The following is a 24,603-nucleotide window of genomic DNA, read 5'->3' as shown; positions in this document are numbered from 1 at the left end:
ATGTGGAGAAAGTGAAGGTGTCTGAATACTTTCCGAATGCACTGTAAGTTAAGCAATTATATTACACTCATACAGTGCCTTCTGAAAGTATCAATAACCCCCATCCACAGACATTCATGCAAAGTATGATATCTAAACTATTGCTTTAAAACGAGTGCTTTTAAAACATTGTAAATCGAGAAGTCTCCTTGATATCAACTGCATGGGACTGTGCAGGAACTGACCGATGGGTCGGTCGCGAACGAGTCAGCTCTAAGAGCCGGTCTTGTTGGTGAACGTTGGGAGCCGGCTCGCATATCAGAAGAGTCTAAACTATTTATAAAAATATTTAAAAGAATAAGATATGAATAATCAAAAGATTTATATGAATATAATTATCTCATTCAAAGAGGGAGACTCTGCATAGTGGCCACATAAATTCCCTCGGAGAGGGTCTTTTCGAAAACGGGACAAATAATTACTGAGAGAAGAAATCGCATCAGCCCCTCAAAAGTGAGGCAGCTTGCATTTCTGAATGCAAATCTCTCATAAAAGCTAAATATGGTCAGCATTGCTGTGTGCTGCTGGTTATAACATGGCAACAAAGAAGAGAGAGAAAAGAGGGACCCGTTTAATGTTGTAAGTGGGATGCTGCAGTTTTGCACATTATTTATTTTTCTTTGATTATAGTGCAATATTATTTTATGTTCAGATTGTATTCGTTTTAATTTGTTAGATTTATATGCACTTTGTTTTTATATATTAAAAAGTTATACTTTAAATGCAAATGTTTTCTAGCATTCTTTTTCATAAATCAATGCATTATTAAATACATTGTGGTTACGGTAGGGTATGATTTCATTTAATAATTTAATTAGAATTGTTTTAACACAAATCATAGTTTGACTATCGCAAACCGGTTTGACTTGAAAAAATACAAAACATATTTTTTTTAAAGAGCCGTTTGGAAGCTAAACGTGCTGGCTCTTTTTGGTGAACTGAGCCGAACGAGCCGGCTCACTGAAAAGAGGCGGAATACCCATCACTACTGACCAATGGCAGGCACCAATGGGCGTTTCCATCAAGAACTAACCGGAATTGAAATTACACGATTTTGGAGCAAGTTGGCAAAAGCAGAAGGGTGCAATTGCGGCCAGCAATTTGGGGCGTTCCTGCATGTGGGTATTCCTACATCTGCAGGAGCCCTTCTTTACTTTTTACCAATTTTAAACTAGGACTCCGGAACACAGCAGACGTAGTAATTCCCACATACAGGAACGCCCCAAATTGAGGGCCGCAATCACACAATTGGAGAGAAAGCAGTGACGCGAATGTCTCTGTACAGTTTTCGGCTCCATCCAACTGCTGAGCGCTAATAACGTTTGCTGCGTTCAACTACTAGTCGGATCTAGGGAACTCAAATGTTCGACCTGCTGACTGATTGAACGCAGCACGTGTATAACGATAACCAGTTAGCAAGTTGGAAATTTCCGAGTTCCCTCTAGCATATGAACATGGCATAAAGCCAGCCAGCCACATCAACGTAGTTCTGACAACAAGTCGTCGACTGCTTGCACTTTTGGATGTATTTTTTACTAGCTAAATCCACAGATGAATAGCCTGTCGTAACATCAAATACATTGTTTTACAACTATAAATGAATGTTAAAACATCAAGATCGATGTCATGGAATAGTCAGTCGTCTGTTGTTTTGAAGTAGCTAGCCTAGCGTTAAGGCTGGGTGTGTAATGTCAGCTAGCTACGACGACTTTAGCAGTTAGCTACGTTTTTCAAAGGAAAAGAGGTTGCTACCGTTAACTAACAAATAATAAACCGCATACTGGGTTGCCTGACGTTAGTTCGCTAGGCTAGTTATCTAAAACGTTAATCGGTTGGTTTTCTGTTATTCCTTTGGATGCGGAAGATGGCCCAGTCACCGGTTGCGGTGCAAGTGCCTGGGATGCAGGTAAGTGGAGGCCTCCCAACTTTTTTTCAACAACAACCATTTCACGTTAAATAGCTTTCTTGCATTTAGTTGAGTAACGTCAGTTAGCAAGATTGCAGGGCGTTGCTAGTGTGTAACTTCATAACTAGGTAGTTAACGAACGTTAGCCGCTGTAGTTAAGTTACTTTGCTAACTTAGCTAGTTTTGTATCCAGTTGGTGTATTGTTGCTAGACCGTTTTGAGGGTATGACATACATCAATTAGCTAACCAGCTTTTTGAGCACTCGGGTATATATCGGCAGTTCGTGGGAAGGAAGGACACGTCTGTCAACGTACGTACAATCATAATTGGATGTTAAACTGATTATGGCAGTACATTGCCGAGTAACGTATGGCAATAGTCATGCACACACAACTCTGCTTATCGTAATCGACGTAATGTCAAAATCAAAGTAAGCATACGGCCGATTAAAACACGTGAATTATTAGGACATGTAACTAAACTCGGCCCTTTAATCAGCGTTCCAGCGGTGTATTTGATCTGCGCATGTGCCAGCACCGGTAGCGCAAGACTTCGTGACCTATGCGTCCCAGTCGAAACAGTTCGCGCATATATTATGACGACGTTTGTGTTCGTTTTTTGGTGTTCGGCAGGGTTCAACTTTTTTTTTTCTTGAGGCTTGTCGAAGTTTTGGTAGCCGAAGTCAACTTCCTGTTCGTCGGTGATTGGTCGACAGCAGGGATTCTTCAAAGAAGTGTTTGAAGTTCAATGACGGATGACTGACTCTTCGTTCACATTTGATCACGTGAGAAATACTTAACCAAACAAACCAAATGGTTAGATGTAAAAATTGAACAATGCGAAAGAGAAACTGATGACACTGCCACTGACATGCCAAAACTGCCAATGGCAGGTCTGGGTTAATTGTGTGAATTATTAATTCATTTCTCTGCCTGTTTTTTTAATTTTTATTTTATATTTGCAATGCATCAGTGCAGCAAGGTATCAATTTAGCCAATGTTATCATATCACACCAGAGCTAGGTTACATGTCACTCTCGCCATTCAAACTTCCCCTCCAGTTCATTGCCAATTTATAGTGCAATATTTACACGCGTGTTGGGGGAAAGTGTATTCATCACCCGCATTGCTTCACTAAAATGTATCAATGGCTGATCATTAGGCTATGGACAGGCTGATCATTAGGCTATGGACAGGCTGATCATTAGGCTATGGACAGGTTGCGTGCATGTTTCTATTTTCTAATAGTTGTCAATTGTCTCTAGCCTCGTCAGTGGCGTGAAGCCGTTTTTTGTGGTATCTTTACTTTGCTTTACTATTTATAGTTTTGCAAACTTTTAGTTCACTACATTCCTAAAGAAAATAATGTACTTTTTACTCCCTGCATTCTCCTTGACGCCCAAAATTACTTGTTACATTTTGAATGCTTAGCAGGACAGGAAAATGGTCCAATTCACACTTATCAAGAGAACACGTGGTCATCCCTACACTTATCAAGAGAACACGTGGTCATCCTTACTGCCGCTGATATGGTGGAGTCACTAAACACAAATCAAATCCAATTTATTTATATAGCCCTTCGTACATCAGCTGATATCTCAAAGTGCTGTACCGAAACCCAGCCTAAAACCCAGAACAGCAAGCAATGCAGGTGTTGAAGCACGTTGGCTAGGAAAAACTCCCTAGAAAGGCCAAAACATAGCCTGGTTCCTCTCTAGGTTTCTTCCTATGAGGGGTGGCCAGTCCTCTTCTGGCTGTGCTGGGTGGGGATTATAACAGAACATGGCCAAGATGTTCAAATGTTCATAAATGACCAGCATGGTCAAATAATAGGTCTGGGACAGGTAGCACGTCCGGTGAACAGGTCAGGATACCATAGCCGCAGGCAGAACAGTTGAAACTGGAGTAGCAGCACGGCCAGGTGGACTGGGGACAGCAAGTAGTCATCATGCCAGGTAGTCCTGAGGCATGGTCCTAGGGCTCAGGTCCTCCGAGAGAGAGAATTAGAGAGAGCATACTTAAATTCACACAGGACACTGGATAAGACAGGAGAAGTACTCCATATACACTGCTCAAAAAAATAAAGGCAACACTTAAACAACACAATGTAACTCCAAGTCAATCACACTTCTGTGAAATCAAACTGTCCACTTAGGAAGCAACACTGATTGACAATACATTTCACATGCTGTTGTGCAAATTGAATAGACAACAGGTTGAAATTATAGGCAATTAGCAAGACACCCCCAATAAAGGAGTGGTTTTGCAGGTGGTGACCAGACCACTTCTCAGTTCCTATGCTTCCTGGCTGATGTTTTGGTCACTTTTGAATGCTGGCGGTGCTTTCACTCTAGTGGTAGCATGAGACGGAGTCTACAATCCACACAAGTGGCTCAGGTAGTGCAGCTCATCCAGGATGGTACATCAATGCGAGCTGTGGCAAGAAGGTTTGCTGTGTCTGTCAGCGTAGTGTCCAGAGCATGGAGGCGCTACCAGGAGACAGGCCAGTACATCAGGAGACGTGGAGGAGGCCGTAGGAGGGCAACAACCCAGCAGCAGGACCGCTACCTCCGCCTTTGTGCAAGGAGGAGCAGGAGGAGCACTGCCAGAGCCCTGCAAAATGACCTCCAGCAGGCCACAAATGTGCATGTGTCTGCTCAAACGGGCAGAAACAGACTCCATGAGGGTGGTATGAGGGCCTGACGTCCACAGGTGGGGGTTGTGCTTACAGCCCAACACCGTGCAGGACGTTTGGCATTTGCCAGAGAACACCAAGATTGGCAAATTCGCCACTGGCGCCCTGTGCTCTTCACAGATGAAAGCAGGTTCACACTGAGCACATGTGACAGACATGACAGAGTCTGGAGACGCCGTGGAGAACGTTCTGCTGCCTGCAACATCCTCCAGCATGACCGGTTTGGCGGTGGGTCAGTCATGGTGTGGGGTGGCATTTCTTTGGGGGGGCCACACAGCCCTCCATGTGCTCGCCAGAGGTAGCCTGACTGCCAATAAGTACCGAGATGAGATCCTCAGACCCCTTGTGAGACCATATGCTGGTGCGGTTGGCCTTGGGTTCCTCCTAATGCAAGACAATGCTAGACCTCCTATGACTGGAGTGTGTCAGCAGTTCCTGCAAGAGGAAGGCATTGATGCTATGGACTGGCCCGCCTGTTCCCCAGACCTGAATCCAATTGAGCACATCTGGGACATCATGTCTCGCTCCATCCAGACTGTGCAGGAGTTGGCGGATGCTTTAGTCCAGGTCTGGGAGGAGATCCCTCAGGAGACCATCCGCCACCTCATCAGGAGCATGCCCAGGCGTTATAGGGAGGTCATACAGGCACGTGGAGGCCACACACACTACTGAGCCTCATTTTGACTTGTTTTAAGGACATTACATCAAAGTTGGATCAGCCTGTAGTGTGGTTTTCCACTTTAATTTTGAGTGTGACTCCAAATCCAGACCTCCATGGGTTGATACATTTGATTTCCATTGATAATTTTTGTTTGTTTTTGTTGTCAGCACATTCAACTATGTAAAGAAAAAAGTATTTAATAAGAATGTTTCATTCATTCAGATCTAGGATGTGTTAATGTTATTTTTTTGAGCAGTGTATAACAAACTGACCCTAGCTCCCCGACACAAACTACTGCAGCATAAATACTGGAGGCTGAGACAGAAGGGGTCAGGAGACACTGTGGCCCCATCCGATGATACCCGCGGACAGCGCCAAACAGGAAGGATATAACCCCACCCACTTTGCCAAAGCACAGCCCCCACACCACTAGAGGGATATCTTCAACCACCAACTTACCATCCTGAGACAAGGCCGAGTATAGCCCACAAAGATCTCCGTCACGGCACAACCCAAGGGGGGGCGCCAACCCAGACAGGAAGATCACATCAGTGACTCAACCCACTCAAGTGACGCACCCCTCCTAGGAACGGCATGAAAGAGCACCAGTAAGCCAGTGACTCGCCCCTGTAGTAGGGTTAGATGCAGAGAATCCCAGTGGAAAGAGGGGAACCGGCCAGGCAGAGACAGCAAGGGCAGTTCGTTGCTCCAGAGCCTTTCCGTTCACCTTCACACTCCTGGGCCAGACTACACTCAATCATATGACCCACTGAAGAGATGAGTCTTCAGTAAAGACTTAAAGGTTGAGACCGAGTTTGCGTCTCTCACATGGGTAGGCAGACCATTCCATAAAAATGGAGCTCTATAGGAGAAAGCTCTTCCTCCAGCTGTTTGCTTAGAAATTCTAGGGACAATTAGGAGGCCTGCGTCTTGTGACCGTAGCGTACGTGTAGATCTGTACGGCAGGACCAAATCAGAGAGATGGGTAGGAGCAAGCCCATGTAATGCTTTGTAGGTTAGCCCTTGCCTTGACAGGAAGCCAGTGTAGGGAGGCTAGCACTGGCGTAATATGATCAAATTTTTTGGTTCTAGTCAGGATTCTAGCAGCCGTATTTAGCACTAACTGAAGTTTATTTAGTGCTTTATCCGGATAGTCGGAAAGTAGAGCATTGCAGTAGTCTAACCTAGAAATAACAAAAGCATGGATTATTCTGCATCATTTTTGGACAGAAAGTTTCTGATTTTTCAATGTTACGTAGATGGAAAGAAGCTGTCCTTGAAACAGTCTTGATATGTTCGTCAAAAGAGAGATCAGGGTCCAGAGTAATGCTGAGGTCCTTCACAGTTTTATTTGAGACGACTGTACAACCATTAAGATTAATTGTCAGATTCAACAGAAGATCTCTTTGCTTCTTGGGACCTAGAACAAGCATATCTGTTTTGTTTGAGTTTAAAAGTAGAATGTTTGCAGCCATCAACTTCCTTATGTCTGAAACACAGGCTTCTAGCGAGGGCAATTTTGGGGCTTCGCCATGTTTCATTGAAATGTACAGCTGTGTGTCATCCGCATAGCAGTGAAAGTGAACATTATGTTTTCGAATGACATCCCTAAGAGGTAAAATATATAGTAAAAACAAACGGTTCCTAAAACGGAACCTTGAGGAACACCGAAATGTACAGTTGATTTGTCAGAGGACAAACTGATATCTTTCTGACAGATAAGATCTAAACCAAGCCAGAACTTGTCCGTGTAGACCAATTTGGGTTTCCAATCTCTCCAAAAGAATGTGGTGATCGATGGTATCAAAAGCAGCACTAAGGTCTAGGAGCATGAGGACAGATCTAGAGCCTCGGTCTGATGCCATTAAAAGGTAATTTAGCACCTTCACAAGTGCAGTCTCAGTGCTATGATGGGGTCTAAAACCAGACTGAATCATTTCGAAAACATTGTTTATCTTCAGGAAGGCAGTGAGTTGCTGCGCAACAGCCTTTTCTAACATTTTTGAGAGGAATGGAAGATTCGATATAGGCCGATAGTTTTTAAAAATATTTTCTGTGTCAAGGTTTGGCTTTTTCAAGAGAGGCTTTATTACTGCCACTTTTAGTGAGTTTGGTACACATCCAGTGGATAGAGAGCCGTTTATTATGTTCAACATAGGAGGGCCAAGCACAGGAAGCAGCTCTTTCAGTAGTTTAGTTGGAATAGGGTCCAGTATGCAGCTTGAAGGTTTAGAGGCCATGATTATTTTCATAGTGTCAAGAGATATAGTACTAAAACACTTGTGTCTCTCTTGATCCTAGGTCCTGGCAGAGTTGTGCAGACTCAGGACAACTGAGCTTTGAAGGAATACGCAGTCTTAAAGAGGAGTCTGTAATTTTTTTTTCTAATATTCATGATCTTTTCCTCAAAGAAGTTCATGAATTTATTACTGCTGAAGTGAAAGCCATCCTCACTTGGGGGATGCTGCTTTTTAGTTAGCTTTGCGACAGTATTAAAAATAAATTTCAGATTGTTCTTATTTTCCTCAATTAAGTTGGAAAAATAGGATGATCGAGCAGCAGTAAGGGCTCTTCGATACTGCACGGTACTGTCTTTCAAAGCCAGTCGGAAGACTCCCAGTTTGGTGTGGCGCCATTTCCGTTCAAATTTTCTGGAAGCTTGCTTCAGAGCTCGGGTATTTTCTGTGTACCAGGGAGCTAGTTTCTTATGAGAAATGTTTTTAGTTTTTAGGGGTGCAACTGCATATAGGGTATTGCGCAAGGTTAAATTGAGTTCCTCAGTTAGGTGGTTAACTGATTTTTGTCCTCTTGACATCCTTGGGTAGACAGAGGGAATCTGGAAGGGCATCAAGGAATCTTTGTGTTGTCTGTGAATTTATAGCATGACTTTTGATGCTCCTTGTGGTTGGGGTCTGAGCAGATTATTTGTTGCAATTGCAAGCGTAATAAAATGGTGGTCCGATAGTCCAGGATTATGAGGAAAAACATTAAGATCCACAACATTTATTCCATGGTACAAATCTAGGCCCAGAGTGTGACAGTGAGTAGGTCCAGAGACATGTTGGACAAAACCCACTGAGTCGATGATGATGGCTTCGAAAGCCTTTTGGAGTGGGTCTGTGGACTTATTCACTAAAAATGTGAATATTATCTGCTATGACTACAAGGTCAGATAGGAATTCAGGGAACTCAATGAGGAACGCTGTATATGGCCCAGAAGGCCTGTAAACAGTAGTTATAAAAAGTGATTGAGTAGGCTGCATAGATTTCATGACTAGAAGCTCAAAAGACGAAATCATCTTTTTTTTTTGTAAATTGAAATTTGCTATCGTAAATGTTAGCAGCACCTCCGCCTTTGTGGGATGCACAGGGGATATGGTCACTAGTGTAACCAGGTGGTGAGGCCTCATTTAACACAGTAAATCCATCAGGCTTAAGCCATGTTTCAGTCAGGCCAATCACATCAAGATTATGATCAGTGATTAGTTCATTGACTATAATTGCCTTTGAAGTTAGGGATCTAACATTAAATAGCCCTATTTTGAGATGTGAGGTATCATGATCTCTTTCAATAATGACAGGAATGGAGGAAATCTTTATCCTAGTGAGATTGCTAAGGCGAACACAGCCATGTTTAGTTTTGCCCAACCCAGGTCGAGGCACAGACGGGGATAGCTGAGCTGACTACACTGACTGTGCTAGTGGCAGACTCCGCTAAGCTGGCAGGCTGGCTAACCACTTGCTGCCTGGCCTGCACTCTATTTCATTGTGGAGCTAGGGGAGTTAGAGCCCTGTCTATGTTCGTAGATAAGATGAGAGCACCCCTCCAGCTAGGATGGAGTCCGTCACTCCTCAGCAGATCAGGCTTGGTCCTGTTTGTGGGTGAGTCATCTACAAATTCTATCTTTTGGGAGGGGCAGAAAACAGTTTTCAACCAGCGATTGAGTTGTGAGACTGCTGTAGAGCTCATCACTCCCCCTAACTGGGAGGGGGCCAGAGACAATTACTCGATGACGACACATCTTTCTAGCTGATTTACACGCTGAAGCTATGTTGCGCTTGGTAACCTCTGACTGTTTCATCCTAACATCGTTGGTGCCGACGTGGATAACAATATCTCTATACTCTCTACACTCACCAGTTTTAGCTTTAGCCAGCACCATCTTCAGATTAGCCTTAACGTCGGTATCCCTGCCCCCTGGTAAACAGTGTATGATCGCTGGATGATTCGTTTTAAGTCCAATACTGCGTGTAATGGAGTCGCCAATGACTAGGGTTTTCAATTTGTCAGAGCTAAGCGTGGGAAGCTTCGGCGTCTCAGACCCCGTAACGGGATGCATCAAATGCATCATTTGTAAATTGTCTGAGTGTGCCTGTACTTGAATTGCTAGGGGGCTGGCCCACGTGGGGGAAATGACACCGCTTCCAGAATAAGAAAATGGTGCCGTCTGCTTTGCTTAATATAAGGAATTTGAAATTATTTTTACTTTTGATACTTAAGTGTATTTAGTATCAAATACTTTTATTTGAGTAACTTTCTATTAAGGTATCTACAGTGCGTTGGGAAAGTATTCAAACCCCATGACTTTTCCCACATTTTGTTATGTTACAGCCTTATTAAAAAATAACTTTTTATTTATTTTTTACATGCCCTCAATCTACACACAATACCCCATAATGACAAAGCGAAAACAGGCTTTTAGAAATGTTTGTAAATGTGTGTGTATATAAGTGTGTGTATATATAAGTATTCAGACACTTTGCTATGAGACTTGAAATTGAGCTCAGGTGCATCCTGTTTCCATTGATCATCCTTGAGATTTTTTATATAAATTGGAGTCCACCTGTGGTAAATTTAATTGATTGGACATGATTTAGAAAGGCACACACCTGTTTTATATAAGGTCCCACAGTTGACAATGTAAAAACCAAGCCATGAGGTCGAAGGACTTGTCCGTAGAGCTCCGAGACAGGATTGTGTCGGAACAGATTTGGGAAGGGTACCAAAACATTTCTGCAGCATTTAAAGGTCCCCAACAACACAGTGGCCTCCATAATTCTTAAATAGGAGAAGTTTGGAACCAAATTTCTTCCTAGAGCTGGCTGCATGGCCAAACCTAGCAATCGGGGGAAAAGGGCCTTGGTCAGGAAGGTGACCAATAATCCAATGGTCACTCTGACAGAGCTTCAGAGTTCCTCTGTGGAGATGGTGGTCCTTCTGGAAGGTTCTCCCAGAAGGACCACCATCTCTGCACCACTCCACCAATCAGGCCTTTATGGTAGAGTGGCCAGACAGAAGCTACTCCTCAGTAAAAGGCACATGACAGCCCGCTTGGAGTTAGCCAAAAGGCACCTAAAGGACTCTCAGACAATGAGAAACAAGATTCTCTGGTCTGATGAGACCAAGATTGAACTCTTTGGCCTGAATGCCAAGTGTCACGTCTGGAGGAAACCTGGCACCATCCCTACAGTGAAGCATGATGGTGGCAGCATCAGAAAAGTACAGAGAGATCCTTGATGAAAACCTGTTCCAGAGCGCTCAGGACCTCAGACTGTGGCGAAGGTTCACCTTCCAACAGGACAATGACCCTTATCACGCAGCCAAGACAACGCAGGAGTGGCTTCGGGACAAGTCTCTGAATGTTCTTGAGTGGCCCAGCCAGAGCTCGGACTTGAACCCGATTGAACATCTCTGGAGAGACCTGAAAATAACTGTGCAGCGACGCTCCCCATCCAACCTGACAGAGCTTGAGAGGATCTGCAGAGAAGAACGGTAGAAACTCCCCAAATACAGTTGTACCAAGCTTGTAGCGTCATACCCAAGAGGACTTGAGGCTGTAATTGCTGCCAAAGGTGCTTCAACAAAGTACTGAGTAACAGTACTGAATACTTATATAAATGTTATATTTTTTTATGCAAATTTATTACAATCTGTGTGTGTGTGTGTAGATTGAGGGACAACATGATTGAATCAATTTTAGAGTAAGGCTGCACCGTAACAAAATGTGGAAAAAGTCAAGGGGTCTAAATACTTTCCGAATGTACTGTATACTTTTACTGAAGTAAAACTTTTTCCACCACTGATCCTCGTCAATTTATATGATGGGCTACATTGATTTAACATTAATTTTGATATTCCACAGAGGATTTGAAGGCAAGGTTTTTAATGTGTTTTGCTTATGGCTGAGTTAGATGTGCTGCAGGCAGCTTGATTGATGGGTCCTTTTAGGTGGGTGGTGTGCATGTATGAGTTCACCAATTCCTTATGTCCATTCATACAGTTTACTACATTACTACATTTGGCCAAGCCTGTCTGGACTTCATCTCTTTTAATCAGATAGAAAACAACAACCTATGTCTTGTTGCAGGGTCAGCATATGTGCAGGGAATGACGACAGGTGCCAGTTTTGCGTTTCCTCTCTTATTAAATGTGGTGCGACTGAATGAAACGTAGCCCAGCTCTCTTCATGATTCATCCTACAGGATGCATAGCCTCTATCATAATATTTTCAGCAGCGTATTATTTTTCCAGAAATGTATTATTTTTCTCTCATTACTGCGTCCTCTGAACAACATATTTCCATAGAGAATGACCCCAGTTGCGTTGGTGACGTTATGCGAATCGATCGGGAAAGTGGAGGGAAAAACGCATCTGACTGGGTGGGAATGGTTTAGTGCGTCAAAATCGGAATCTGCATTTTTCCTGCATCCTCTCCAAACTGACATTTCTTAATTTGTATACTAGACTAATATTTAGAGGTAATAACTTGAATAATAATAATAATGAAATACTACTGATAATAACAGTGTAATAGTAATAGCGAAGTTGCAGAAAAGCCCCTCCTTGGCCTTGCCCACATAGGATGAAAAAGCCCCCATCCACAGGGCACGAGTGGACACTGAATGGTTTGATGAGCATGAAAATGATGTAAACCATATGCCACGGCTGTCTCAGTCACCAGATCTTAACCTAATTGAACAATTATGGAAGATTCTGGAGCAGTGCCTGAGACGGCGTTTTCCACCACCATCAACTAAACACCAAATGATGGAATTTATCGTGAAAGAATGGTGTCGCCTCCCAGCAACAAAGCTTGACACTTGTAGAATCTATGCCAAAGTGCATTGAAGCTCTTCTGGCTCAGCCTGTTAAAGAGCATCTGTACTTTCTGTATACTTTTTAGCCAATAGTTCTGAAAGTAGCGCTCATGAGCCAAAAGTGGTCCCAGAAAGTTGCATACTACGTCACATATGTGCAGATATGTGCACCATGTCATTGCTCTTGCTCTGCTGTGTGTATCTTGCTAGCTGTCACTCAAATGGCGAGGGCCGGAAGCTCATTGGCTAGTACTTGAATTGCTAGGGGGCTGGCCCACGTGGGGGAAATGGCACAGCTTCCAGAAAAACTGTATTTTTCAAACAAGGTATTACTGTTTTTATTTTTAATACATTTCCCCAAATGTCTAAACCTGTTTTCGCTTTGTCATTATGGGGTATTGTGTGCAGATTGATGGGTAAAAAATTATTGTAATTCATTTTAGAAAAAGGCTGTAATGTAACGAAATGTGGAAAAGACGAGGTCTGAATACTTTCTGAATGCAGTGTATGTGTGTGTATATATATATATATGTGTGTGTGTGTGTATATTAGAGGTCGACCGATTAATCGGAATGGCCGATTTAATTAGGGCCGATTTCAAGGTTTCATAACAATCGGAAATCTGTATTTTTGGGCGACGATTTAAAAAACTATATATTTAAAAAAAAAAGTATACCTTTTATTTAACTAGGCAAGTCAGTTAAGAACACATTCTTAGTTTCAATGGTGGCCTAGGAACGGTGGGTTAACTGCCTTGTTCAGGGGCAGAACGACAGATTTTCACCTTGTCAGCTTGGGGATCCAATCTTGCAACCTTACGGTTAACTAGTCCAATGCTCTAACCACCTGCATTACATTGCACTCCACGAGGAGACTGCCTGTTACGCGAATGCAGTAAACCAAGGTAAATTGCTAGCTAGCATTAAACTTATCTTATAAAAAAACAATCAATCATAATCACTAGTTAACGACACATGGTTGATGATATTACTAGTTTATCTAGAGTGTCCTGCGTTGCATATAATCGATGCAACGCTGGGGGATGATTTAACAAAAGCGTATTTGTGAAAAAAGCACAATCATTGGACGACTGTCCCCAACCATAAACGCCAATGCCTTTCTTAAAATCAATACACAGAAGTATATATTTTTAAACCTGCATATTTAGCTAAAAGAAAGGTTAGCAGGCAATATTGACCAGGTGAAATAGTCATTTTTCTTGCGTTCATTACACGCAGAGTCAGGGTACATGCAACAGTTTGGGCAGCCTGGCTCATTGCGAACTAATTCGCCAGAATTTTACGTAATTATGACGTAACATTGAAGGTTGTGCAATGTAACAAGAATATTTAGACTTAGGGATGCCACCCGTTAGATAAAATACCGAACGGTTCCGTATTTCACTGAAATAATAAACGTTCTAAATGACGTTTATGACGTTTTCTAAATGATAGTTTCCGGATTCGACCATATTAATGACCAAAGGCTCGTATTTCTGTGTGTTATTATGTTATAATTAAGTCTGATTTGATAGAGCAGCAGCAGGATTGTAAGCATTCATTCTAACGGCACTTTAGTGCGTTTTGCCAGCAGCTCTTCGCAAGCACAGCGCTGTTTATGACTTCAAGCCTATCAGCCTAATGGCTGGTGTAACCAATGTGAAATGGCTAGCTAGTTAGCGGGATGCGCGCTAATAGCGTTTCAAACGTCACTCGCTCTGAGACTTGGAGTAGTTATTCCCCTTGCTCTGCAAGGACTGCGGCTTTTGTGGAGCGATGGGTAACGCTGCTTCGAGTGTGGCTGTTGTCGATGTGTTCCTGGTTTGAGCCCAGGTAGGGGCGAGGAGAGAGACGGAAGCTATACTGTTACACTGGCAATACTATAGTGCCTATAAGAACATCCAATAGTCAAAGGTATATTAAATACAAATGGTATAGTCCTATAAATACTATATTAACTACAACCTAAAACCTCTTACCTTGGAATATTGAAGACTCCTGTTAAAAGGAACCACCAGCTTTCATATGTTCTCATGTTCTGAGCAAGGAACTTAAACGTTAGCTTTTTTTACATGGCACATATTGCACTTCTCCAACACTTTGTTTTTGCATTATTTAAACCAAATTGAACATGTTTCATTATTTATTTGAGGCTAAATTGATTTTTATTGATGTGTTAAAATAAGTGTTCATTCAGTATTGTTGTAATTGTCATTATTACAATTTTTTTGAAATCTATTTTGTGAAGTGCACCAGTCCCTCCTGCAGCAAAGCACCCCCACACCATGATGCTGCCACCCCCGTGCTTCACGATTGGGATGGTGTTCCTCAGCTAGCAAGCCTCCCCCTTTTTCCTCCAAACATATCGATGGTCATAATGGCCAAACAGTTCTATTTTTGTTTCATCAGACCTGTGGACGATCATTGTCCCATGTGCAGTTGCAAACCGTAGTCTGGCTTTTTTATAGCGGTTTTGGAGCAGTGGCTTCTTCCTTGCTGAGTGGCCTTTTAGGTTATGTCGATATAGGACTCGTTTGACTGTGGATATAGACACTTTGTACCTGTTTCCTCCAGCATCTTCACAAGGTCCTTTGCTGTTGTTCTGGGATTGATTTGCACTTTTCGCACCAAAGTACGTTCATCTCTAGGAGACAGAACGCGTCTCCTTCCTGAGCGGTATGACGGCTGCGTGGCCCCATGGTGTTTATACTTGTGTAATATTGTTTGTACAGATGAACGTGGTACCTTCAGGCGTTTTGTAAATTGCTCCCAAGGATGAACCAGACTTGGAGGTCTACAATTTTTTTTCTGTGATCTTGGCTGATTTCTTTTGATTTTCCCATGATGTCAAGCAAAGAGGCACTGCGTTTGAAGGTAGGCCTTGAAATACATCCACAGGTACACCTCCAATTGACTCAAATGATGTCAATTAGCCTATCAGAAGCTTCTAAAGCCCTGACAACATTTTCTGGAATTTTCCAAGCTGTTTAAAGGCACAGTCAACTTCTGACCCACTGGAATTGTGATACAGTGAATTATAAAGGAAATAATCTGTCTGTAAACAATTGTTGGAAAAATGACTTGTGTCATGCATAAAGTAGATGTCCTTACCGACTTGCCAAAACTATAGTTTGTTAACAAGAAACTTGTGGAGTGGTTGATACACTTAGGTTGGAGTCATTTAAAGCGACTATGTAAACGTCCGGCATCAACTGTATATAGAAAGGCACAGGTGTTTGCCTCTGGTCTACTGAAAGCATCTTTTGTGTATCCTTTGCCTTGGCAAATTATATATTGTTTGGGCTGCCATATGGTCACCGTTCACTAGATTTGGGACTTGAAATAGGCCTAAGCCACTAGCTACAACTGCTGTTCTGCATTTACAGCCTGTAATCTGATATGGATGAGAACATTTCAGTGCAATAACGTTACAGCGTTAGATCTCATCTCTGTCGTTGATGATTTGAACGTTAGAGGGAAGATTGCTCCATGAGAACACTTGTGGGTGGAACTATGACATTACTTTACCAAAGTGAGACGTTGAAAGATTCCATGCTTTTTCAGTTATAGTTTGTGTACCAATTTATTAAATTGGGGGATTAGGCTTTAGGTGTTTTCTATTTCAGTTTAGCCACAGTTATATAACACGTCTGAAATGTAACATATTATAAGGCAAGCAAAGTCAACTGTGACAAATATGAACATTGTCCTATCTGCAGATTATTCTCTCCCTGCCAAGTTCTAGTATGGTCATTGCAAAACATGGGCATTAAGGCTACTTTGCAGCACTCCAGTACTCAAGCTGCCTCGTGCAACAGCAGGAAGGCTGCATTGATGAGAGGTGGTTGATATTAGTAATTTCCCTGGGGCTTTAGTAATGACGTTTGTTCACCATGCTTCATTGCTCTGGCAAATGAATTCCTAAATGCAGGATATCCACCTGTCTCTCTCGCTCTCTCTCTCTCTCTCCAGGGAGATCAGCAACTCCCTTGTGATTTCCTCTGTTTTCTGGTATGGGCATTAGGCCTACCTGCAGTCCAAAGTCTGATGCTAAATCGGGCCCGGCAAGCCTTACTGTTTTGTGAGACTGGTATGATACTGCCAACAATGACCAGTAGCATTGGCCACATTTGAAGTGTTCTGTCAGCTTGAAGAGGGTGTGGCCTGAGAGGGAGTATTCCTTACTCTTGTTTGCTGTGGGTAACACCCGAGTCTGCGCTAGGTTAGTTGTCAACAGTGCATTGGAAACGGGCCCATGCACAGGATGTGTGTATGTTAAATGTTGGGCATGCTGCCTGCATGTTCTTTCCACAATATGCGCAGGGGCCTATTCTCTTCAGCTTTTAGTTTTGAATCAGAATAGGCCTGTTGGATTTAGACAGCTAGCTTCCTCCCAAGAAATTCTGTTGACAGAAGTTATTTCCAGCCAAACATGTTCTGCCATGTGGCGGTAACAAACTGATTAAGGTCCTGGCCTGGGCAGTCTCCAGATTAGCCTAGTGCTCACAGCTTTATCTGAGGCAGAACGGTCTAGATGCGTGAGACTTGGTGCAGGATACAGCCTCTTATAGCTGCTCTGGCCCTCTGTGACGCCATGAGCCAGTCTCTGCCCAGACACTGACGCTGCTGCCATTCTAGGCAGTCCTTTCACACTGAAGCCCAACACACCCAAATGTGACCAAAGACAAGAAAGTCATCTATTCCTGCCTCTGTGCCAACCTGCCAGACAGGGCAAGGAGAGATCAAGGCTGGTGCCACTGACTTCCACCACTCTCTGTACTGATTAATAAATTGGTGTTTCCCCTAGTATTTTGTTCAGCAGCGGTGGCTACCAATTTGCTGTTTTTAAAGCAAATATCCTGTAATTCTACACATTTATCCACGATATATGCTGTATTCTTATGCCATCTGAGTGACTCAAACATTATAACCATATCAATGGGGGCCCCATGCCATTACGTTTTTTTTTTTACATTTTAGATTCTCCCTGACCGTCTAGTTTTTATTTAGGTGGTTGTTAGTTCTCAAAGTTGATATTTATTTCAAAAAATATATAACGGCATTATCTTTTCTACGTACTTAGTTTTTTTTGGAGTGGAGGACATGACTTGGCAGCGGCGGATCACCGCTGCTAAATTAAAATATCGGAAACACTGAGAAATACACGTGGGCAAAAATCTGTCTGTGGAAACCCATTTTCCGGTCAAAACACATCTGCTTCCAAGTGATCTCAATGCTACACCCTTTTCACCTTTGCTGTATTTGAAATGTCCCACATTTTAGAACAAGGTTTGGCAATAATAAGCTTAACAGGAGACCGTTTATTATTTATTTGGATCCAACAGGCTCTCTTTGCAAACATGCTTGTGGTCATCTAGGGATAGGTTACAGTGCAGATTAGGCCATGTGGCGTTTTCACATTGGGTAGGCTATTCTTTTATAAAACAGTTGATCGTCAGTTTTCTATAGCCCGGCCTAGCAATAAACTATGTAGCCACACCGTTCAACGTCAGTTAAATAAATGGCAACTTCCTGTTTTCGAATCATTCAGCAGTATAAACACATAACATAAGGCTCTGATGAAGGAGATTACGCTGAAACGCAAGTCCCGTGAATAAATGATCAGGTCTATGCTGAAACAGTCCTCTTTAAAAAAAATGTATTTTCCTGGATTGTCACCTGTTGAGGTGTCCTGGGGTAAGGAATGTTTATTTATTTTATTTTTTTAGCCACATAACTGCTATGTCTCTGTCTCTGAACCTTCAGAACAGCCGGACGGACCCTGAGGAGCTGTTCACCAAGCTGGAGCGTATTGGGAAGGGCTCCTTCGGCGAGGTGTTCAAGGGCATCGACAACCGTACCCAGAATGTGGTGGCCATCAAGACCATAGACCTGGAGGAGGCTGAGGATGAGATGGAGGACATCCAGCAGGAGATCACCGTGCTCAGCCAGTGTGACAGCCCCTACGTCACCAAGTACTACGGCTCCTACCTCAAGGTAACACACACGCACACCGCCACTCGTTCCACCTCAAAAAGCACCAGAAATAGGATTTGACACCCACCATCTCGGATTGTTCTGAAATCGTTAGTTTGAAACATCAAATGAATATTCCTGAAAGATTTGGTTGAAATATAATTTGATATCTGAGAAATTAAGGTGCCACTTTTTTTCCCCTTTTTTTTTCATATAATCGTCAACAAATATAGTATCTTACATTCGATTTGGATAATAATTTTTCCTACCAATGAGTAAGACAGGAGGAATCCAATAAAATGATCAAAAGCCCTCCTCTCTCTCTGCTGCCAGCGCCTACGGGCTCATTAGGCTGAGATTGACTGGTAACGGCGCCAAATTGTAATTTATTTTAAAACATTTGGCTGCATCAGCCTCATGGGACTTCAACCTCTTCTCTCTCTGCTTTTCAGCACCGCCTTGACGTTATTTCTCTTTTTGTTTGTCCATCTTGCTCCGCTCCACTATTTATCCAAATGTCACCACTTAACAGACATGGGAAAGGGGCGGGGCCCAGGTAAAGTTAGAATGGACTGCACCAAAAGTAATTGGCTGGGGGAGAGAGGCTGACAGATGTAATACCCAACCACAGTGGCAGAGGGCTGGCAGCACACTCGCCTGGGCCAGTCAGACATACAGCACTTGGTTATTTTTATTTAAGCGGGGGCTGGGGTTATTTATATTTTGCTTTGCTCAGGCCCCAATTGTCAAGCGGCCCACCGGGGAAACTCCCGGTGCGCCAGATGGCCAGTCCGTTATTGTCTGCTGCAGAGGATAAGTTCATTAGAGTAAATAAGAATTTGTTCTTAACTGACTTTCCTAGTTAAAATAAATATTTAAAAAAGTAACACACCTCAACATCAACTGTTCAGAGGAGACTACGTGAATCAGCCCTTCACGGTCGAATTGCTCCAAAGAAACCACTACTGAAGGACATCTATAATTTAGCCCAAACAACTACCTCTCCCCCTACTGTATTTATTTATTTTGCTCCTTTGCACCCCATTATTTCTCTCTACCTTGCACATTCTTCCACTGCAAATCTACCATTCCAGTGTTTTACTTGTTATATTGTATTTACTTTGCCACCATGGCCTTTTTTTGCCTTTACCTCCCTTATTTCACCTCATTTGCTCACATTGTATATAGACTTATTTTTCTACTGTAGTATTGTGACTGTATGTTTGTTTTATTCCATGTGTAACTCTGTTGTTGTATGTGTCGAACTGCTTTGCTTTATCTTGGCCAGGTCGCAATTGTAAATGAGAACTTGTTCTCAACTAGCCTACCTGGTTAAATAAAGGTGAAATAAATAAATAAAATGTGAACCCCAAAACTTCAATGGCCAATTTGAGTGCTGCTATGTTACAAGACCTGTATTTCTAGAAGAGGGCGATGTGACCCACCCCTGTTTTTTTTGCCAGGGCCTTGAAATGTTTGCTGAGAGCGGTGTGGCGTGGTGAATGCCAGCTTTGCCCACCTTTTCACTCTGAGTATGCTCTTGTTCTGCAGCCCATCTTCTCCCTCGTGCCTCAATCTGGAGCATTGTGTGATTTTTTTGTAAAAAAATATATATATTTTTTTATATGCGTCAGTTAGGGAGTCTTTATTGGATGATCTCCCAATATATGTTTGCCGGAGTGGACAAATCCCAAGCCTCGGTGAGGTTGCCACATACAGTAGAGGGTATTTCTATTTGCACATAAGAGACGTTCTGCATGGAAAACCCGCGTTCACGGCCATGTGTAGCTCCAGCATGACTTTGAAATGAAAATCATCGGAGTGGCTGGGGATCTATCTGCCTTTTCTGGACCACTTTTCCCGGGAAGCGAAAGGTCCTGACGCTTCCTGCGTGTGTGCGGTATTCTACTTCTATACAGAGTCTCTGCTTTACTCGTAGAGAACAGGCTACTCTGGTGAATGGCGCTCGTTTTAATCAAGTTAAATCAAAGATTAAAAAAATGTCTGCACGATCATGTATAAAGATCGTATTGGACATGTTATACTATTATATTTGGTTCTCGTTACTGAGAGACAAAACACCGCCTCGTGTACCATGAGATTTTAGGATTGTGCGAATGGTGGCATTTTTCTGAACAGCGCACGCCACTAGGCAAAATATGGCATATTCCCATGAAACCGATTTGAGATCAGATGGTCCACAATGCAAATGCTGCATGGACGTTTTCACCGGTTAAACCGGTGAGAAATGTGAAGGGAGGGTGACAACAGTAGCCTGGAGGTAAAGTAGGCTAGAGGTAAAGAAACGGGTGCAGAACATGATACAAATCTTTCCCGGGGGAGTGGGCCTAAAATCATGTCTAATGGTTCCCTCTTTTTCTCTCTCTCTCTCTCTCTCTGTACAGGGCAGTAAACTATGGATCATTATGGAGTACCTTGGTGGTGGCTCAGCTCTGGACCTGGTAAGGGTTACAATATGTCAGTGTCCCCCCCCCCCCCAATGTCTGTTGATGGGTTTGCGTATGTGGTATGTGTGCTCACTGTATGTCTTGTGTCTAGCTGCGAGCAGGGGCATTTGACGAGTTTCAGATTGCGACCATGCTGAAGGAGATCTTGAAGGGTCTGGACTACCTCCACTCCGAGAGGAAGATTCACAGGGACATCAAAGGTGTGTGTGTGTGTGTGTGTGTAATATCTTCCGTAGAGACGAGCTGCAGTATTAGGGTTAATATATCCGGTAGTCTTGCTCTTGTGCCATGTATTGATTTCACTCATTGCTGTTGGCATTATCATGGTTGTGTGTGGTTTGGCAGCGGCCAACGTGCTCCTGTCCGAGTGTGGCGAAGTGAAGCTGGCAGACTTTGGCGTGGCGGGCCAGCTGACAGACACCCAGATCAAACGGGAGACGTTCGTGGGCACGCCATTCTGGATGGCCCCTGAGGTCATCCAACAGTCTGCCTATGACTCCAAGGTTACCAGCTTTCTGTTCTCTTCTGTCTTTAGTGGAGGGCAAACTTAATTTCACTGAATTCCAGGCCCCTCTCTAACACACTCGCCCTCCACCAGGCTGATATTTGGTCTCTGGGCATCACTGCCATCGAGCTGGCCAAGGGTGAGCCTCCCAACTCAGACATGCACCCCATGCGGGTCCTCTTCCTCATACCAAAGAACACCCCACCCACCCTCAGTGGAGACTTCTCCAAGACCTTCAAAGAGTTTATAGACTCCTGCCTCAACAAAGACCCTTCATTTGTAAGTACAATGCCTACGCACTTATTCAAGTGATATGAGAAATAAAAGACAATCTTGCATTATTTAGTGGTAGTCCATATAGTTGTCCATGGTTAGCCTGCCTTTAATTGTGGGCCAATATTCCCCTTTATAGAGGCCAACAGCTAAGGAGCTTCTGAAGCACAAGTTCATAGTGAAGAATGCCAAGAAGACGTCCTACCTCACTGAGCTGATAGACCGGTTGAAACGCTGGAAAGCTGAGGGACACAGTGACGGAGACTCCAGCTCTGAAGACTCTGACTCGTGAGTAGTGAAGGCTCTTAACATTGTACCCTTGACTAAGAGTTGGTAAAGATTTGATCGGAGACCCTGTCTGAACTACAGTAACATTTAACCTGTGGATAATCCTATCTGTTGTGTCTCTCCCAGGGAGTCCAGCAACAAGGAGAATGACTCCTCCCAGCCAGGCTGGTCCTTTACTACTGTTCGCAAGAAGAAAGACCCAAATAATGTGTCCAATGGAACGGTGAGTTGGCCTGAGGTGGGAGGACAAGGAAGTGAATGTAATTACAATGTTAGTTGTGTGATTAGTGGGCTAATGCAAACAATTCGGGAGAGTATCATGGGTCAAAAATGTTCTCCTCTGCTTTCCATTTGATGACAGGACCAAGGCCTCCTGAAGAAGTCTGCCAGCTTGACCACACTGATCGCCCCGGTATTCACTGAGGTAGAGACTGCTACACCAGCGCTCTTTTCTAACAGTTGTAAAGATGAGATGAGTCATCTATATGGTTTTGCCTGTCTGTCTCTACATTTCCACCGCTCCTAGCTGCAGCGCAGGGATGGACAGATGAAGGGAGGGATAGAGGAGCTGGAGAAAAACCTACACATGGCTGAGGACATCTGCCCTGGAGTCACAGACAAGATGGTCAACCGGATCATCGACAAGTTCCAGAGGTGAGTTAGGGGACAGCAGGGGAGGGGAGGGGGAGGGGGGGGGGGGGGCTATAGGTAGTGACGTAGACTAGACTATTGGCTGGATGGTTCTTCTGGAGATTACATGTTACAATTTGGAGCAGGTGGCATTCAACTGTGTTTTCTTTCTGTGGACTTTTCCATCAGATTTTCTGTGAGTTAGTGGCATGTGGAGGGCAGGTTTAGACGCTTGATGAGGACCACGCCTCCAGAGTGCATCATCAGCCTCTATGCCTTTTCCCATCATCCCCCATTCCTTTTCCCACCATCCTCCATGCCTCTCCTCTGATCAGCCCCCACCAGGACCATTGGATGCAGGGAAAGAGGGAGGACTCCTGCTGTGCACACTCACTGATCTTATAACCAAAAATGTTATTTTTTATTTGTATGTATATTTGTTGAAATATGTTTATGCTATTTTATTTAACCCCTTTTAAAAGTAGGCTCAAGCGTGTTACTGTTATATTAGTCAATAGTATTTTAGTTTTGTAATATTTTAAGTCTTTTTTAAATTGTATTATAAGGACGTAACATCAATCTTCTGCTGAGCATAAGACGTCTACTTAAGTCAGATATTAAGGATAGTTTAGTTTTCAATTTTGAGTTCATTTTTTTACTGCTACTAAAAATGTTTAAGTAGCTATATTGTAGATGTTCAGTGTACTGCACTTGTTTCTGATGTCTAGCTTACCATCTTCATGTCACTTGTAGCATTTAGAAACCTGCTGTTTGGAGAACTGCATATCTAGTCAAACCACAGGAGTTCAATACCTCTGCTGAGAGCAGTCCGTGGGTGGGGGGAAAGGCTCAGACCAGTGGATGTCCGTAAACGGAAACTTCTGTTCGGTGACAATTGGAAAGGGGGTCACTTGTTTTGGGCATTAGGAAAGACCGTATCGGAAATGGGAAGACTTTGCTGTGCAAAAGATGTATCACGCTCCCTCTCATTCCAAAAGATACAAATCATATCTATCTTAGGGGATCTTAGCTCGAGAAGGGCAATCCTATTGGAGGCTTTGGAGATCTACTTTTGAAGGAAATATGCACTGCACAGACTTTGATGGGGATGCAGCTTTTTCTAAATACGCTTGCTAGTTTATTTCCCTACTTAGACTAGATCTCAAGGGAGACGGGGGACTTTTCTGTCTTAAAGACACTATGCTCTCCCTCTACCAAAAATACTTGACAAGTGCTCAAGTGAAATGGCAATGTGGGTATTGTAATGTTTGAAACATTTTGGTCTGAGTCCTTGAGTACTCTACTGGGAGTCGTGTCCTTTTGAACAAATCCCAAATAAAGATTTTCTTGAGAATGTTATCAGCCAAGCTCAGACACATACATACAAAAGGGTGCCATCTTTGGTGTGGTGGTGACAGAGCCCCTTTTGGAAGGGAGGAAGTATGCCAACTTAACATCCAATGGTGCCTAATACTTAATCGTAGTGATATTCTCTATTTAATTGTGGTCATGTATCATCGAATGCATTAAATAGTAATAATAAGTTTGTGAAGGCAATAATGCATTTGATCATTGCATATTTTTGTATTTCCTCATCAATTACATGCAGATGGAAAACAAGATTTTTTTTATATTTCTGTATCTGAACTTTATAAAATAAACTGTTGACTTAGCTTTACAGGAAGCTGTCAAATGTATATATTGGATAGTCTTTGCTTCAATCGTTGCAAAATTCATTTTGGTTTGGTTTTGAAAATAAATATTTAAATTATGAATTCCATTTTTTTTTATTGAATGTGTCAGTATTCCATGAAAATACATTGAATTGCATCAGTATCTTTCAACGGCAGAATGGTGGACAAGTCTACAGTATTCCCATTTTGTTTCTGTAGCCGGTCCACTTCCTGTTATGTGCAGCTAAGTAGTGCATAGAAAGTCCTTATTCTTTCCACAGTCCTTGCGGTCTTTGAAACCACATTTTCAAAAGGCTTGTTTCATTAGGAATATTCCAATAACAGTTGGAGTTCCTTAGACTGTTGACAGTGAGGTGAGACCAGTACAGTAG

The 24,603-nt window shown here is 43.0% G+C and overlaps 1 protein-coding gene across 1 annotated transcript; it reads left to right on the top strand.

Moving 5' to 3' along the window:
* Positions 1–1,471: 1,471 nt before the first annotated feature.
* On the top strand, positions 1,472–24,318 carry LOC139418688 (serine/threonine-protein kinase 26-like). The gene is made up of 11 exons (XM_071168332.1): positions 1,472–1,945; positions 18,165–18,395; positions 20,780–20,836; positions 20,934–21,042; positions 21,188–21,345; positions 21,441–21,626; positions 21,760–21,908; positions 22,035–22,131; positions 22,270–22,332; positions 22,435–22,562; positions 22,728–24,318. The coding sequence occupies exons 1-11, from the start codon at positions 1,895–1,897 to the stop codon at positions 22,741–22,743; spliced, it is 1,245 nt and encodes a 414-aa protein (XP_071024433.1). The 5' UTR covers positions 1,472–1,894; the 3' UTR covers positions 22,744–24,318.
* Positions 24,319–24,603: the final 285 nt, after the last annotated feature.

Source organism: Oncorhynchus clarkii, chromosome 10 (assembly GCF_045791955.1).
Source record: "Oncorhynchus clarkii lewisi isolate Uvic-CL-2024 chromosome 10, UVic_Ocla_1.0, whole genome shotgun sequence".
NCBI classification, from domain to species: domain Eukaryota; kingdom Metazoa; phylum Chordata; class Actinopteri; order Salmoniformes; family Salmonidae; genus Oncorhynchus; species Oncorhynchus clarkii.
This window is presented reverse-complemented; position numbering and strand designations above follow the sequence as displayed.

What these genes read in the sequence shown, in the direction of transcription:
- LOC139418688 (XM_071168332.1), top strand. Translation starts at nt 1,895, where the DNA reads ATGCGGAAGATGGCCCAGTCACCGGTTGCGGTGCAAGTGCCTGGGATG. An exon ending in GTGGCTCAGCTCTGGACCTG is followed by an intron (nt 20,837 to 20,933) that starts GTAAGGGTTACA and finishes TCTTGTGTCTAG; the next exon opens with CTGCGAGCAGGGGCATTTGA. An exon ending in TCAACAAAGACCCTTCATTT is followed by an intron (nt 21,627 to 21,759) that starts GTAAGTACAATG and finishes TCCCCTTTATAG; the next exon opens with AGGCCAACAGCTAAGGAGCT.